Raw genomic sequence first — 14,462 nt, 5'->3', positions numbered from 1 at the left:
TCAGAGGTCCATCACTTTCTCAAATGCTTTGCTAATGTTAGAGATTGGTTTGATAGAGTATTAGTAGCCAGGAAATTTTAAAGAAGGGAGGTACCAACTGTAGATTTAAAAGTTAGAGAAAGTGCCAAGGGCAAAGGAGTTTTTAACAATGGTAGGAAGATTTACATAATAGGTTATTAGAGAGACAAGGTGGATGAGGTAAGGTCTTTGATTGGACCACCTTCTGTTGGTGAGAGATATTACCTCAGGCACCTAGTCTCTCTAATACCTGGGACCGACATGGATACAACTACACTACATACATAATAGGTTAGGAAGAAGAAAAGACCATATAGTTTTCTTAAGCCACTCATGTCCTGATACAAAGAAGTGACAAGGAGTAAAAAGAAAGGAAGGGAACAAAGAAAGGAGAAACTCATGAATAGGGAGATTATAGGACTTGCCTACACGCAAACTGGAACCAAAACAACAAATCTGGTTTAATTCACACTATTAGTTGTTATTTTGTGCAGTCCCATCTATGGACACAGAGTATGACAACCTATTTTGATTTAGCTTAAGTCAGTACAAAAAATGGACCTAAATTAAAATAATTATTCCAAAACAAATGTCCACCCTCAGACTTGCACCAAAATAATAGTATGAATTAAAACAGATGTTATTTTGGTTCCAGTGTGTGGGTTGACAAGCTCTTAATTGAGAATTAGGGCAAACAAACTGAAAGGGGTAGGCAAAGACAGAACAGAAATTACAGCTCTGCATTCTAAGGTCCACTTTCAGATGTGCGAAGGCAATGATTCTCAAAGTGATCTGCTGAGCTGTTTCTAAATAATGGTCAAATATTTCAGTCGTCAGGGAGCTTTAACTTAGACTTCTAGGATTTTCACATGCTTTAAGGAAAAACACTATATCTGAAACCCACTTTCTGCCCATTATACAGCTGCTACATGTGTGCCTGAAGTTTCTTTAGTGTCAATTCAACAGCGATGAAATTTATGGATAACCAAGTGTGGTAGGGTAGCGCGCACACACAGGAGGACAAATCCAAACTGCAATTGTCAAAGCATTGGGAAGCTACAGCCAAGGAGAGATTTGATACTATAAACCGAGTTCGAAGCTTATGAAGAGGAAACAAAACAGCAAAGATACAGAACTGGTAGAACTAACTGAGCAGCGGTACTCATGAAAGCAAATGCATTTTCAGCCTCTTGCCATGCTACCCTCCTCATATTATTTTGTGACCATACACTAAGTGTTGCAGAGAAAGACAGAGGGGAATGTGTCTACATCATCTTTATCTTCTGACATGATCCACAAAATGGGAAAAAACACAATTATTGCTTTAGGTGACGAAGATAAAAAAAAATTTTTTTTGCCAACCTGCATGGTTGACGTTTCCATACAGCTTCCTTATACCAACTTGAATGATATAGGATGTCATAGGGTCAGATTGATACAACTCTTGTCTGCTTTTTAACCAACACAACTGAGTTAGGAAGGGAGGGTAAGATTCAAAGGAAGGTTGAAAAAAGAAACTTTAGACTGCAGAGGTGTATGACCTCATGTCAAACTGCCTTTTAGTATTTAGTATTTGTATTACCATTGTGCCTCGGAGCCTCAGTCATGGACCATGGCCCCACTGTGCTAAGTGCTGTAGAGACCGAACAAGATGACTGTCCCTACCCCAAAGGGCATCTTGACTTTAAAGAAAGAGTAGATACACTGACCAGAACACTTGTAGTGATGAGAAATCCAATGTCATAGTTTAGTATGTAAACTTAGCACCTACATAAGACAAGAAAAATTGTCTTTTACACCTACAGCAGAGAATAACAGGCTAAAAACACCGTGGGTTCTTTTTTGCCTTCCTTTGAAGCAGAAGTCCACTGGAGTAAATCTTATGTGCTTATGCCATTTCCTTCTCAGGAACCATCCACTCATTGCACTGATATGTAACAATCCCAGCTAAGTATATTCAAGGTGGTAAATGTCAGTTCAGCTAGGTAACTTCCATAAACATTGAAAGGGGTAATCTCACAACATTCCTGCAGGCACAATTTATTCCAGATAATTAATGCACAAAGCCCATCACTTATCTCAAAGTATCAGTTCAGCAGTGATTTTGGATATAACAAATGTAGGAACATGCCCTCTGTAACAGACTGGAATCTCTCCAGAAAATAATGATGGTTATTTAGCAATGATTGGCTTGTGTTTTCATATACAGATGGCTGAAAAGATTATTTATCAGTGTTAAATGTACAATATCTATGTTTTAAGCTACAGTCAAGTGTATAGAGGAGACAATGAGATTCAAATTAAAGTGCAATGCACAGATTACAAGTTTAGCCTAGACTTGCAAGAGTGCTGTTGCCAACTGCTGTTGCCAACTGCTGTGTTTAATTTGAACTTTATTTTTGGATTCCAAGAAAAACAGAAATTATTCTGCCATATTAATGGAGAAAAATGGGGTCCTTGAGATTCTAATTGTAGCTAATAATAGTACTCTCTCAAAATATCAACTAGAAATGGTTATGGAAATAGACCAAAAAGCAGTCGTAATTTAACCCAAGCCATCTCAGAGGAAAGGGAATGTTCTTAGCAAAACCAAGGCTCAGAAGGAGTGGCAAGTTAAACACATCCAAACAGGAAATATTAAAAATACAGAATTTGATTGGCAGCAGGTTGAATTGATTACTCACCTACACCCCAGGCTTCCCCTTCCTCCCTCCCCCCCAAAATACAGGGTTTGGAAAAATAATCAGCAGTGTTTATTTACTAACAATGACATAAAATACATCTTAATATTTTTTTTTTATTTCTTTACAAATTAAAAGATGCATTGGAAAAAAAACAAGAGTGAAGAAAATGAAAGGTTCACTTATGAGCTTATTTTCCCCCTCTTATATTAATACTAGAAAGTAGTATTGTGGAAGTCTGTGGTTGCCAAGCATTGTATTCTTGGGAAGCTCTCTCTCCATCGGTTTAAAAAACCCTCTACATTTTTGGTTGGAGGCAGTGTATGGGGTAAAAAATGTCAGCCACATACATACAAAAAATGCTGAAGAATTGTCTGCTGTATTTTAAAGGAGTTTCTTCATTACCGTTCTCATATTCCCCTTTGTGTGTAGTGATACGAGGGAAGACAAACTAGAGGCAGTAGAAGAAAAACAGATTTACACACACTACAGGTCATGGGACGAAAACCACGGAGCCAAGTTTTTTGTTTTAAAACTAAACAGGTCTTCTGCAAAAGGACCCTATTTTGAAAAGCCAAGGCCAACTAAAACATGTCCTCTAACTGCATCCAATCTGTTCACCCATTATTCTGCATATTCTCCCATTTTTCCCTCACATCTTCAGTGCTGCTGTCCCCTCACTAAATCCTGGGTATTGTAAGAGCTCTGTCAGTGTTAAAGAGCTCTGTCAGTGTTAAAGTAAATTACCCCCCTTTCAAAAATTAATGAACAAGCCCTTAAAATCTGATTTAAACTCATCACTCCCTTTGCAGGAGTCCTCTCTTCCATCCTTACAGAGTGGAGAGGCAGAGTGGCCAGCCACAAAGTGGATGGGCTAATCTGTCTGAGGTATCTTAGGTTAACAAACAGGCTTATAAAAGTTTTCTATGCAGATAGATCAGTAGGTAGAATGGGGGGGTATAAACATACAGTGTTGAAAATATTCTTTCCACTATGGCACCTTCCCAACAACTGAAGTCAAGTACTTGGTATTACCTTGTGCAGTGCAGTTTAAACTCTATTCTTGTTCCTTTGCATCCCCTTCCTTGAACTCTGGGGTACAAAGCAGTCTCAATCTTGCACCACTAAAACTCAGATCCTTGCTTTTTTGCTGTGATTCAGCCTAGTCTGAACAGAAAACAGCTACCTTGCCACTCAGATCCTGTTCCCTACAGCCCTATGTCACCTTGCTAAAAATATTTCCTATTTAAACTGAAACATGGAGGCAGTGGGTATGATCACCATGAATAGACCAGCATAGGTAGGCTCTAACAAAAGGAGTGAGTGACATGAGGCCATAGAACATGGAAGGCGTAAGACAACGCTGCACAGAAAAATAAGATGGGGAGGTTGTTTTTCCCAAGGAAGGGAAGGTGGTTGTGGGGGTGCCATTCATGCCAACAGAAGGCTCTTAGTCTACCCCTCTCCTATTCAGCAGCTGTTGACTGTTGCTCACTCACTGTTTAAAATTATTTTATTCTACTACCGTTCTGCACTGCAACTCTTGCCACAAAAAAATGTGGAGATATGGGAAGGATTTGTCCTGCTAGCCCCTGGCTCACAGCTCAGTTGATGAGTAGTTTGTTTTTTTTTAAATGAAGACTCCTGGGTCCAGAGGGCCACAAGTTGCAGTTTGTGCTCTGCATGTTGTATTTTCCCCTAAACTAGGAAGGAGATTTAAAAAATGCTTAGGCGCTCCAATCCCACCGTCTGGGTGGATGGCCTACCGCCTGTCCTCCCCCACCTGGCTCCTCTTCACTCTTGGAGCATGCATGCGCGCACACAAACACACAGCAACGACTAGTAGTTTTGAAGAGTTATCGCTTTTTCACCCAATGCTGAATCATGTACAGTGAACTGAGAAACTACATTCATTACAACAGGATTAGCGAGCATGGGGGGTAGATTCCTGCCAAGTACAGGAAATAACTTAGAGACAGGTAAAAGACCTGGGTTCGAAGGCCTTTTCTCTGCCCTCGCCAGGAAATTTTGCATCTCTCTCAAATGGGGCTGGGAGAGGTTGAAAGGATCTTTGTTTATGCAATGTGTATTAAAAATTACGGAATTGTACAGGTTTCTATGTTGTCCTTCTTGAGGGAGCTGGGCCCATGGATCAGGTGGTTAGCGGAGACCGAAATGTCACTGCTGAAGTCCAGCACCACTCCCTCCTCTAGCTCAGTAGCTGCCGAATCTCCTTGTGCATATGACAGAGGAAGTCCACATATGAAGCCCCCCCACTCATGCTCTTGTCCTCCACCAGAAAGTGTTTGAATAGCATCTCCAATTTATCTTCTTGCTTCACAATTATTAGCTATATGCAAACAAAAAAGATTTGTGAGTAAGCATCACCTAGTGATCTTAGTACATAAGAAAACATGGAAGTGAGATAAGAAGGTTGAGCAACTAAGAACTCCAGAACAAGAAATCACTGAAGCCACCTACTCAAAACATCTTAGTTTCTGTTTCTAAGATTAAACCTCAAGCAAGCTTAGAAGTACTAGAGTGCCCAGGGTTGCCTGTACATTAAAGGGGTTCTAGAAATTCCAGTTTTGGCTGGGTGACCAGCAAAGCAGAGGAATTCTACTCTTAAGCAGTGGTCCAGTGAACAGAGCACAGGACTGGAAGGCCAGGAGACCAGAGTTCCATTTCCAGGTTGGCTACTTTAAGAAGTAACTTAACATTTGGTCTTCAGTTTCCGCATCTGAACACGGGGACAGTGATGTTTAATGACTTCATACAATATTTTGAGATCTGTGGATGAAATGGACTATATAATCAAAATACAAAAGGAATTTAAGTGTGGCTATACCCAAGTGACTAAATATCCAAAATACAGGAGGAATGTAATATTAAAAAACCCCTTTTCTGTGGTCATGGAATGTTAAGCCAGTCAGTTGTCCAGATGGGCTGAGCATCAGGGCTTTCTAACACAACACCAAGCAACAGCAAGGGTCCTTTAGCCAACTATGTGCGTATGGTCAGGTGTGGTGCAAGGCTGAGGGCAGAGCACCTCGAGCCACCTGACAAGTACATGACTAGCCCAATGTACACCGGCTGTGCTACTAGCATTTGGCTTCCTAATTTTGTATTTCTTGTATTTCTCAGAAAGCCTTTTAAAGGTTTGCTAGGGGAGGAGCAGTAATACATAGAGCCCTGCAAGTCTGTGGATATCCGCTTTATATCTGTGAAAAGAAAAGGAGGACTTGTGGCACTTTAGAGACTAACCAATTTATTTGAGCATAAGCTTTCGTGAGCTACAGCTCACTTCATCGGATGCATTCAGTGGAAAATACAGTGGGGAGATTTATATACATAGAGAACATGGGTGTTACCATACATACTGTAACGAGAGTGATCACTTAAGATGAGCTATTACCAGCAGGAGAGCGGGAGGGAAAAAAACCTTTTGTAGTGATAATCAAGGTGGTCCATTTCCAGCAGTTGACAAGAACATCTGAGGAACAGTGTGGGGTGCGAGAGGGAATAAACATGGGGAAATAGTTTTACTTTGTGTAATGACCCATCCACTCCCAGTCTTTATTCAAGCTTAAGTTAACTGTATCCAGTTTGCAAAATTAATTCCAATACAGCAGTCTCTCGTTGGAGTCTGTTTTTGAAGTTTTTTTTGTTGAAGAATTGCAACTTTTAGGTCTGTAATCGAGTGACCAAAGAGATTGAAGTGTTCTTCGATGGTCACATAAACACCACCCTATACCGGAAACCTACTGACCGCCATTCCTACCTACATGCCTCCAGCTTTCATCCAGACCACACCACACAATCCATTGTCTACAGCCAACCTCTACAATATAACCGCATTTGCTCTAACCCCTTAGACAAACACCTACAAGATCTCCATCAAGCATTCTTACAACTACAATACCCACCTGCTGAAGTGAAGAAACAGATTGATAGAGCCAGAAGTCACCTACTACAGGACAGGCCCAATGAAGAAAATAACAGAACGCCACTAGCCATCACCTTCAGCCCCCAACTAAAACCTCTCCAACGCATCATCAAGGATCTATAGCCTATCCTGAAGGACGACCCATCATTCTCACAGATCTTGGGAGACAGGCCAGTCCTTGCTTACAGACAGCCCCCAACCTGAAGCAAATACTCACCAGCAACCACACACCACACAACAGAACCACTAACTCAGGAACCTATCCTTGCAACAAAGCTTGTTGCCAACTGTGTCCACATATTTCTTCAGGGGACACCATCATAGGGCCTAATAACATCAGCCACACTATCAGAGGCTCGTTCACCTGCACATCCACCAATGTGATATATACCATGATGTGCCAGCAATGCCCCTCTGCCATGTACACTGGTCAAACTGGACCGTCTCTACGTAAAAGAATAAATGGACACAAATCAGAGGTCAAGAATTATAAAATTCAAAAACCAGTTGGAGAACACTTCAATCTCTTTGGTCACTCGATTACAGACCTAAAACTATTTCCTCATGTTTATTCCCCCCCGCACCCTCCACTATTCCTCAGACGTTCTTGTCAACTGCTGGAAATGGCCCACCTTGATTATCACTACAAAAGGTTTTTTTCCCCCAGCTCTCCTACTGGTGATAGCTCTCCTTAAGTGATCACTCTCGTTACAGTGTGTATGGTAACACCCATTGTTTCATGTTCTCTATGTAATAAATCTCCCCACTTAATGCATCCGATGAAGTGAGCTGTAGCTCACGAAAGCTTATGCTCAAATAAATTGGTTAGTCGCTAAGGTGCCACAAGTACTCCTTTTCTTTTTGTGAATACAGACTAACACAGCTGCTACTCTGAAACCTTTATATCTGTGGACATCCACATCCATGGATGCGGTTATCTGCAGACCATGTTTGTGGCTCCTGGATGGATACAGATCCAAATTTTATATCTCGAGCCCTGTGACTCAGCGGATAGCCATGGACCATATTTGCAGATCAATGCGGATATAAAATTAGTATCTGCACAGAACTCTATTAATACAATATGTTTTGCTTCCACTAGAGCCAGAGCAGAAACTGAAATGGAAAGGTTATAAACCCCCTTTTAAAATGAATTATTTAATTTTCCCCTTATGTCTTGCATGGAGTAGTCAAGCCCTTCTGCAGCTCCTCATGAGTTCTGATACCCTTACAGCCTAGGACCTAGGGGTGACAGTGGACGAGAAGCTGGATATGAGCCAGCAGTGTGCCCTTGTTGCCAAGAAGGCCAATGGCATTTTGGGATGTATAAGTAGGGGCATAGCGAGCAGATCGAGGGACGTGATCGTCTCCCTCTATTCGACATTGGTGAGGCCTCATCTGGAGTACTGTGTCCAGTTTTGGGCCCCACACTACAAGAAGGATGTGGATAAATTGGAGAGAGTCCAGCGAAGGGCAACAAGAATGATTAGGGGTCTGGAACACATGAGTTATGAGGAGAGGCTGAGGGAACTGGGATTGTTTAGTCTGCAGAAGAGAAGAATGAGGGGGGTTTGATAACTGCTTTCAACTACCTGAGAGGTAGTTCCAGAGAGGATGGTTCTACAGAACAAGGAGTAATGGTCTCAAGTTGCAGTGCGGGAGGTTTAGGTTGGATATTAGGAAAAACTTTTTCACTAGGAGGGTGGTGAAACACTGGAATGCGTTGCCTAAGGTGGTGGTGGAATCTCCTTCCTTAGAAGTTTTTAAGGTCAGGCTTGACAAAGCCCTGGCTGGGATGATTTAATTGGGTATGGGTCCTGCTTTTGAGCAGGGGGTTGGACTAGATGACCTCCTGAGGTCCCTTCCAACCCTGATATTCTATGATTCTATGATACAGCAGCGTTGTGAGACCCAATGGCTACTTCCATGTCTTCCTTTCTATTACAAAAGCTAAACTGAGCACCCAGTTTTTACAATAGTACAGAATATAGATTTTAGCAGACTCAAGACTGGAAATCAAACATTAGTAAAGGCACAGGCAGTCTCACTGATGGGGAGAGGCTGTTTAAACTTGCCATTTTCATCTCCCCTCCCAGCTTACCTGGACTGGGCATCTATAAACTTTTCATCTTGAAAATAGGTCAGGATTTCTAGGACAGCTCTTAATTCTTTTCCTTGAGAGCAGCCCAGCTGCCCCTGGGCTCCAAGTTTCACAGCTGAGCTGGAAGTAGAAGTGATGTCCTGCCTTTGATATACCACTGCTCCAGCAGCAGGGCATCACAGGAAAATCATTGCTTCACCTCCATGTAACTGATGGGTGGCTTATACCATCACTACCAAATACGGCCTAGTGACTTCCATGGGAATCGAAATAAGTTACTCCATCTGACCCATGAAGCATAATGGTTTTGGTGATGAGGTCCCAGGCATGTTCATTTGAGAGTTCATGTATTGCTAGATCACCACCAAGGCGGTCCAGGCTAATAGTGTCCAGTGCCTATATTCAGAGCCCTGAAAATCCGTGGATATCCGCAGATTATTTTTGTGGATACAAATTTTATATCTGCACAAGGCTCTACAGCACACACTCGCCCGAAAGAGCGGCTGTCACTCAGCCCTCAGGCTCCAGCTCGGCTCTCTGATTCACACAGCAGCAGCAATAGTCCACTGGGCATTCTGGGAGTTGTAGTTCCCAGCTTGTGCGGACAGAGGAAGTAAGCTACAAGTCCCAGAAGGAAGCGTGACTCTGTGCTCCTGCGCAGTGAGCCAAGTGCAGTTGCATAGGGGTGTCCAAGTCCCCCACTAGGAGGGTGGTGCTGCACACAAGGACTCAAGATTGTAGCCTTCCTGCCCAGAGCAGGGAAGGCAGTATGACAGGGCGGAGCAGGAGGTGGGAAGTCTTGGGGGCAAAGGGGGTAGGGAGGCGCGCAGATGAGGGTTTGGCACAGCCCTGCATCACTTTTGTGCACTGATCTTTGGAGCTGTTAGTAGAGCCTTTCAAATCCATGGACAATTTATGCGGATCATGGATCGGATACAGATGCAAATTCTTCTATCTGCACAGGGCTTTACATATATGACTACCCCTTGGGACACTGGAAGAAAGTAGAGCCCCAGCCTAATGTCCATAGTAAATGCAGTGAGCCGGAAATGCAAGGTAAGGTTCCAGCAAGACAACAGCTGTTATGCCATAGAACCTCACTGCCAACAGCATGATCATACAGACACATTAATTTCAAGTAATAGAAGGCTGAGAATGGGTTTGATATTACAGATTTTGAGAGTAGGACTGGTGTCACCTGCCCAGGAAAGGCAGTGGAAGGAGATTAAAGAGCCACAACTAGGAGCCAAGTTCTTTACCTTCATGTAGCGGGATCTTTGTGCCTGGAACATGTCAATGATGGATCGCACTCTCTTAGAGAAGGGGTTTTCCAAGACTGGCAAGGTACTCTGGAATGCAAAAGACCAGATCCCCATTACACACACAAAATTACAGTAGTGTCAATAACCAGTTTTGCTGCTTTCCTCATCACACACACATTCAAGTCCAGGCTTTCAGGCCAGTCTAGCTACTTGCTAGCCATGAATAGGTGAAGTCATTGGAAAGACAATTTTTAAAACGAGATTGTTCAACAGAGGATAGAAATACAGAACTATTACCCTATTTGCCTGGCACATACTGGCAATGCTCTCCTCACTGAATGGCTTGGTCAGATAAGCTACAAAAACAACTTGCCCAGCTAGGCAAGTGGCTAGAAATCAGACTGAAGGAACTCTGAAAGTGAATAGTTTAGGTATAGCTAGCCTCTTAACTGTCCTTAATGTCACCAGCTAGGTAAAACAACAGAATAACACGCTAGCCAGAAGGAAGGTCCTGGGTTTAAAGACAGTGAAATGGGCTTGAGGTCTCACCTAGTACACAGCATATGACCATATTATTGGCCATATTGTGACCATGCATGCATGTGTTCTTCCTCTCAGTCCAGATCAACCTCCACCTATTTGTGCTAAAAGGGAGCTCTAACCAGCTCAGAGGCACTGTCTGCCCCAGACTCCAGAGGTCTCTTTGCAGTCCAGGGAAGGAGTGGGCAAGCTAGTTATTGTTCCTCCTCTGGCCCAAACTTACCAGGAAAAGCTAATACAACCCCAGGCACTAGAACTGCACTGCTAAGGAGACAAGGGCCAAAGCACAAGTACAGATTATATACAGATGGCCCTGGGATCTGCCAGATTGGAGGGTGGGAGAACAGGCCCTGCTGTTAGTAAGCCCCTTCCCACACTCCTCAAGCGATGCAGTGGGAGAATCTCTGCAAAAGACTCTTAAGATTTCTAAATAAAAAACATCTCTCACAGTCTCATGCATGTGGCCCTATGCTGGGCTTTGGCCAGCTTTCCCAGACCTGCTTTCATGAACACGGATATAAGTAGAGTTCTGAAGTTGATGTTCATGCCAGCTAAATCAAATGGATAAAATGTTCTTTCCTATAGGCTATAATGAAAGTGCTCAATGAGATTTTAGGATGACGACCTTCTGAGCTGGATACTCATTGCTCCAATTATTGGAAGTCCTGCACACATCCTCCTCCTAGACTGCTCCCCACTATCCAGCTCACCAGAGTGCTGCTGATGTGGTTGAAGGATGACACTCCAAAGAGGTTCTGGATCAGGCCCTGCTGCACATTCACTCCTACCCACACGAAGATGTTCAATCCATTCTCTAGGAGGTACAGGTCACCCTTAGAGAGTCGCTCTTCAGAGTTCCGGATTGCCGCTGGTAAGGTGTCGCTGTCAACATCTACTTTGGTCTGTTCAAATATTAAATACATCGAGCCCCTTGTTAGACATTCTTACTTAGTAATGTTTAGCTCGGAATTAGTAATGTTTCGCTGGGAATTACAAATGTTACAGAGCTAGGACTACATGAATGCCCCTAAGTCTTGCGAGCCACACCAATTCCTGCCTTAAGGGATTTTCAGTTTCTCTGACTCATAAGGTACCTGCTCATACATTTCCTTCTTCAAAAAAAGGACATTAAATCATGTACCAATCTGCAATGCTGCACCAATTAGGAACGAATTGCACTATTAGCTATAACATGCTTCCTGCTGAGTATGGTGTGATACAGATTAGATACGATTTACTGCTAACGAGAACAGATGGGCCTCATGTCCCTAGCACCAATACTCCGCAATCCCAATACTGACCCCTGGGGTGGGAGTGCATTCTGTAGCTAGTGTAACTCCAGGGGTCTTCCCATTTAATTAAGGAGCAGTGTCAGAAAAATCCCATCCAGTCCTCCTAGGTTGGAAGGATTGTGGCTGTCATGTAAGATTACAAGAATGCAGCAAGAGGATTTTCCAGACTGCAAAAGAGCACATAGGACCCTACTCACCCATTTCCACAGGGTAGAAGGATTAAAAACCTTGTCAAACCCACGGTTTGTGGTAGTAAACACAACATATATGGTATTAAAAAGGTACCTGCTGGATGGCCCATCTCAACTCCTCTCCCATGGGGGGAGGAGAGAAGGTGGAGTCTCTGGAATAAAGACTACTTGTGGTGTGTAACAAGGCCCGAATGTACTCACAACAGAAGCACTTACCAGAGGCAGAAGTCTGGGGTAAAAGAAAACATTTGTTTCCGCTACATCCATGGAGCTGACTAACTGGCGGATGTAGGCCCGGTCATCAGTGGTGACTTCTGCCCCAGGCTGCAGGACATCACTCTTCAACACACAGTTCAAGTACACAGGAAGCAGCTTCATGCATTCAGGGAGGATCAGCTACAAATGGCAAGATGGTGAATAAAGAGACAGAAGTTAGTCAGCCATCTCACTGAATGAGACAGCAGGTAATTTCAATGACCACAAAATAAAAAAGAGGGGCAAACTTAGAAAGGAAATCACAGTGGATCACAGTTCCAATTCCTTAGAATTCTGGAGGCCTATTAGTTTTGACATGTGTGTAGTTCATACAGACAGGAAACACACTTTGGATTATTATGGCATCCTTACTTCTTTAAGGTGTCTGATGCTGAGATTCAGACACCCACCCTGTGGTTCTCTTACATCATAATAGTGCTGAGAAATACTGTAGTAGCAGAGCCATACAAAGGAAGCTTGCCCAACACTGGAATAAATCTGAAGAGGCTCCACCCAAAACATTTAAAAGACCCATGATTAAACTTGAACATATTGAAGTGTTATGCCATTCAAAGAAACCTAGTACCCAAGGAATGGGATTCCCTGCTATGGAGGCCTCTATTTAAGAGGTCAAGTATCACATAAGTTACCGGTTGCTAAGAATCACAGGGCTCATGATATTCTAAGTTTCTCCCGAGGAGGTGGTGACTGGTGTGCCTCAATGTCAGGGAAGTCTACCTGAGAAGTCACTCTGAACAGAGTTTCTCTTCCAAACTATCTGGTTATATTTCTGCCCCCAGCTGCTAAGTAAAGCACTCCACCCAGATTAAAATGGGACAGGAGGAGTTCCCTCCTCAAGCTGAGCCTCCCAAAGCTGCCATCCAAACCGAAGCACAAGCAGTCACCTGGCCAGCAGAAGAGGGGCTAGCACAGTTTTTTCTGTAACATGCCAGAATCTGTGCGCACTGGTTGATCAGCGTGTCTCGCACTGTCTTGACTGGATTATTCAGAACCCCACGATATGCTGCACAGGAAGGCATGAAAAAAAAAGTTAGTAGGGAAGTTAAATCATTATTAATGACATTTAACTTATAAAGTGGTCTAAAATCTTTACTGCAGCCATGCATAGAAACCTAGAGCAACCTCAGATGGTTTACATTATAGAATGAGTTATACTTCATTTTTTTCCTTTGTGGGAAAGAGTGTACACATTCCTACTGGAAACTCAAACAATCCCCATTTACTTTGTTTGAATGCATACTTTGTCTCCCCACCCCACACACACCTTCAAGGCCCTACAGCACAGCCAGCCACACTTCTGGGCAAGGACAACTGGCGAGACTCCTTGTAGAGCTTGGCAATGCCATTCCCTAAGGGGCCAGCAGGGGTCACTGTGGAATGCAAGTGACCCTCTCTTCCTCTTGGAGAGGAGAGCACAGATGGCTTCTGCAGTTCCTCAAACCCTATTTAATTCGTATACTTTTAATACACACTGGTTTGGCACTATGAGGATGTTCATCGGTTTAACTACTGTGCCTGGATTTGGGAGCAACTTTGTGTTTTTCCATGCCTGGAGCAGAAGAACTCAGGAACATTAAAGGGGGGAAAAGCACTTTGGAACCAGGAGTGGATGTATGCAGGTGGCAATAGCTACACACGTATGCATGCCTCCTTTTGTTCAGCCAGTCCACCGACCAGTCTTGGCATCTGACTCAACAGGCAGCAAGGCTGTGCCTTCTGTCTGTCCCCTCCTGTCCAGACAAAGAGTACTATGATCACAACTGTCTATGGGACAGAAAAGACTGGAGGAGCACAAGGATTTGAAAACTCTGACCACCACCTGGCCAAGTCTTTGGTGAAAGAAGGTAAAAACCAAATGCCACTAGCTGTGAAAGAGATCTATAATGTAACAGGAAGACTAGCTCTCTCTCCAAGACAGTTTCTTACCAAACTTAGCCAAGTAATTGATGAGTGTGTCTGTCTCGCAATTCCGGTAGAGGTCAGCAAGTTGCGTGCAACAGTTCAGGGAGAGGTTGTGAATGCGGAGTCGTCGCTGTCCTGCACAGCTTGTGTACAACAGAGCACACTATAAAAGAGACATGTATAGAATGACAGAACAGTTAAATAGAACTCAGTCCTACTACAGTAAGCAAATCAGCAAATCCCATTTTGTTAA

At 43.3% G+C, this 14,462-nt stretch overlaps 1 protein-coding gene across 3 annotated transcripts in view; it reads right to left on the bottom strand.

The window, feature by feature from the left end:
* Positions 1-2,042: 2,042 nt before the first annotated feature.
* The window catches only part of SEC24C (SEC24 homolog C, COPII component), a 63,446-nt gene continuing 51,026 nt past the window's right edge, over positions 2,043-14,462 (bottom strand). For all 3 annotated transcript variants that reach the window (XM_073352859.2, XM_073352861.2, XM_073352862.2), the window contains 6 exons: positions 14,234-14,372; positions 13,192-13,310; positions 12,248-12,427; positions 11,259-11,450; positions 10,006-10,095; positions 2,043-5,049 (listed from right to left, as the gene is read on the bottom strand). In XM_073352859.2, the coding sequence (XP_073208960.1) occupies positions 4,909-5,049; positions 10,006-10,095; positions 11,259-11,450; positions 12,248-12,427; positions 13,192-13,310; positions 14,234-14,372 (861 nt within the window). In that variant the 3' untranslated portion in view covers positions 2,043-4,908. The remainder of the gene's footprint in view (positions 5,050-10,005; positions 10,096-11,258; positions 11,451-12,247; positions 12,428-13,191; positions 13,311-14,233; positions 14,373-14,462) is intronic.

This window comes from Lepidochelys kempii, chromosome 7, assembly GCF_965140285.1.
Source record: "Lepidochelys kempii isolate rLepKem1 chromosome 7, rLepKem1.hap1, whole genome shotgun sequence".
Taxonomy (NCBI): Eukaryota; Metazoa; Chordata; order Testudines; family Cheloniidae; genus Lepidochelys; species Lepidochelys kempii.
The sequence above is the reverse complement of the archived record's forward strand: the minus strand, read 5'-3'. Positions and strand labels throughout refer to the sequence as shown.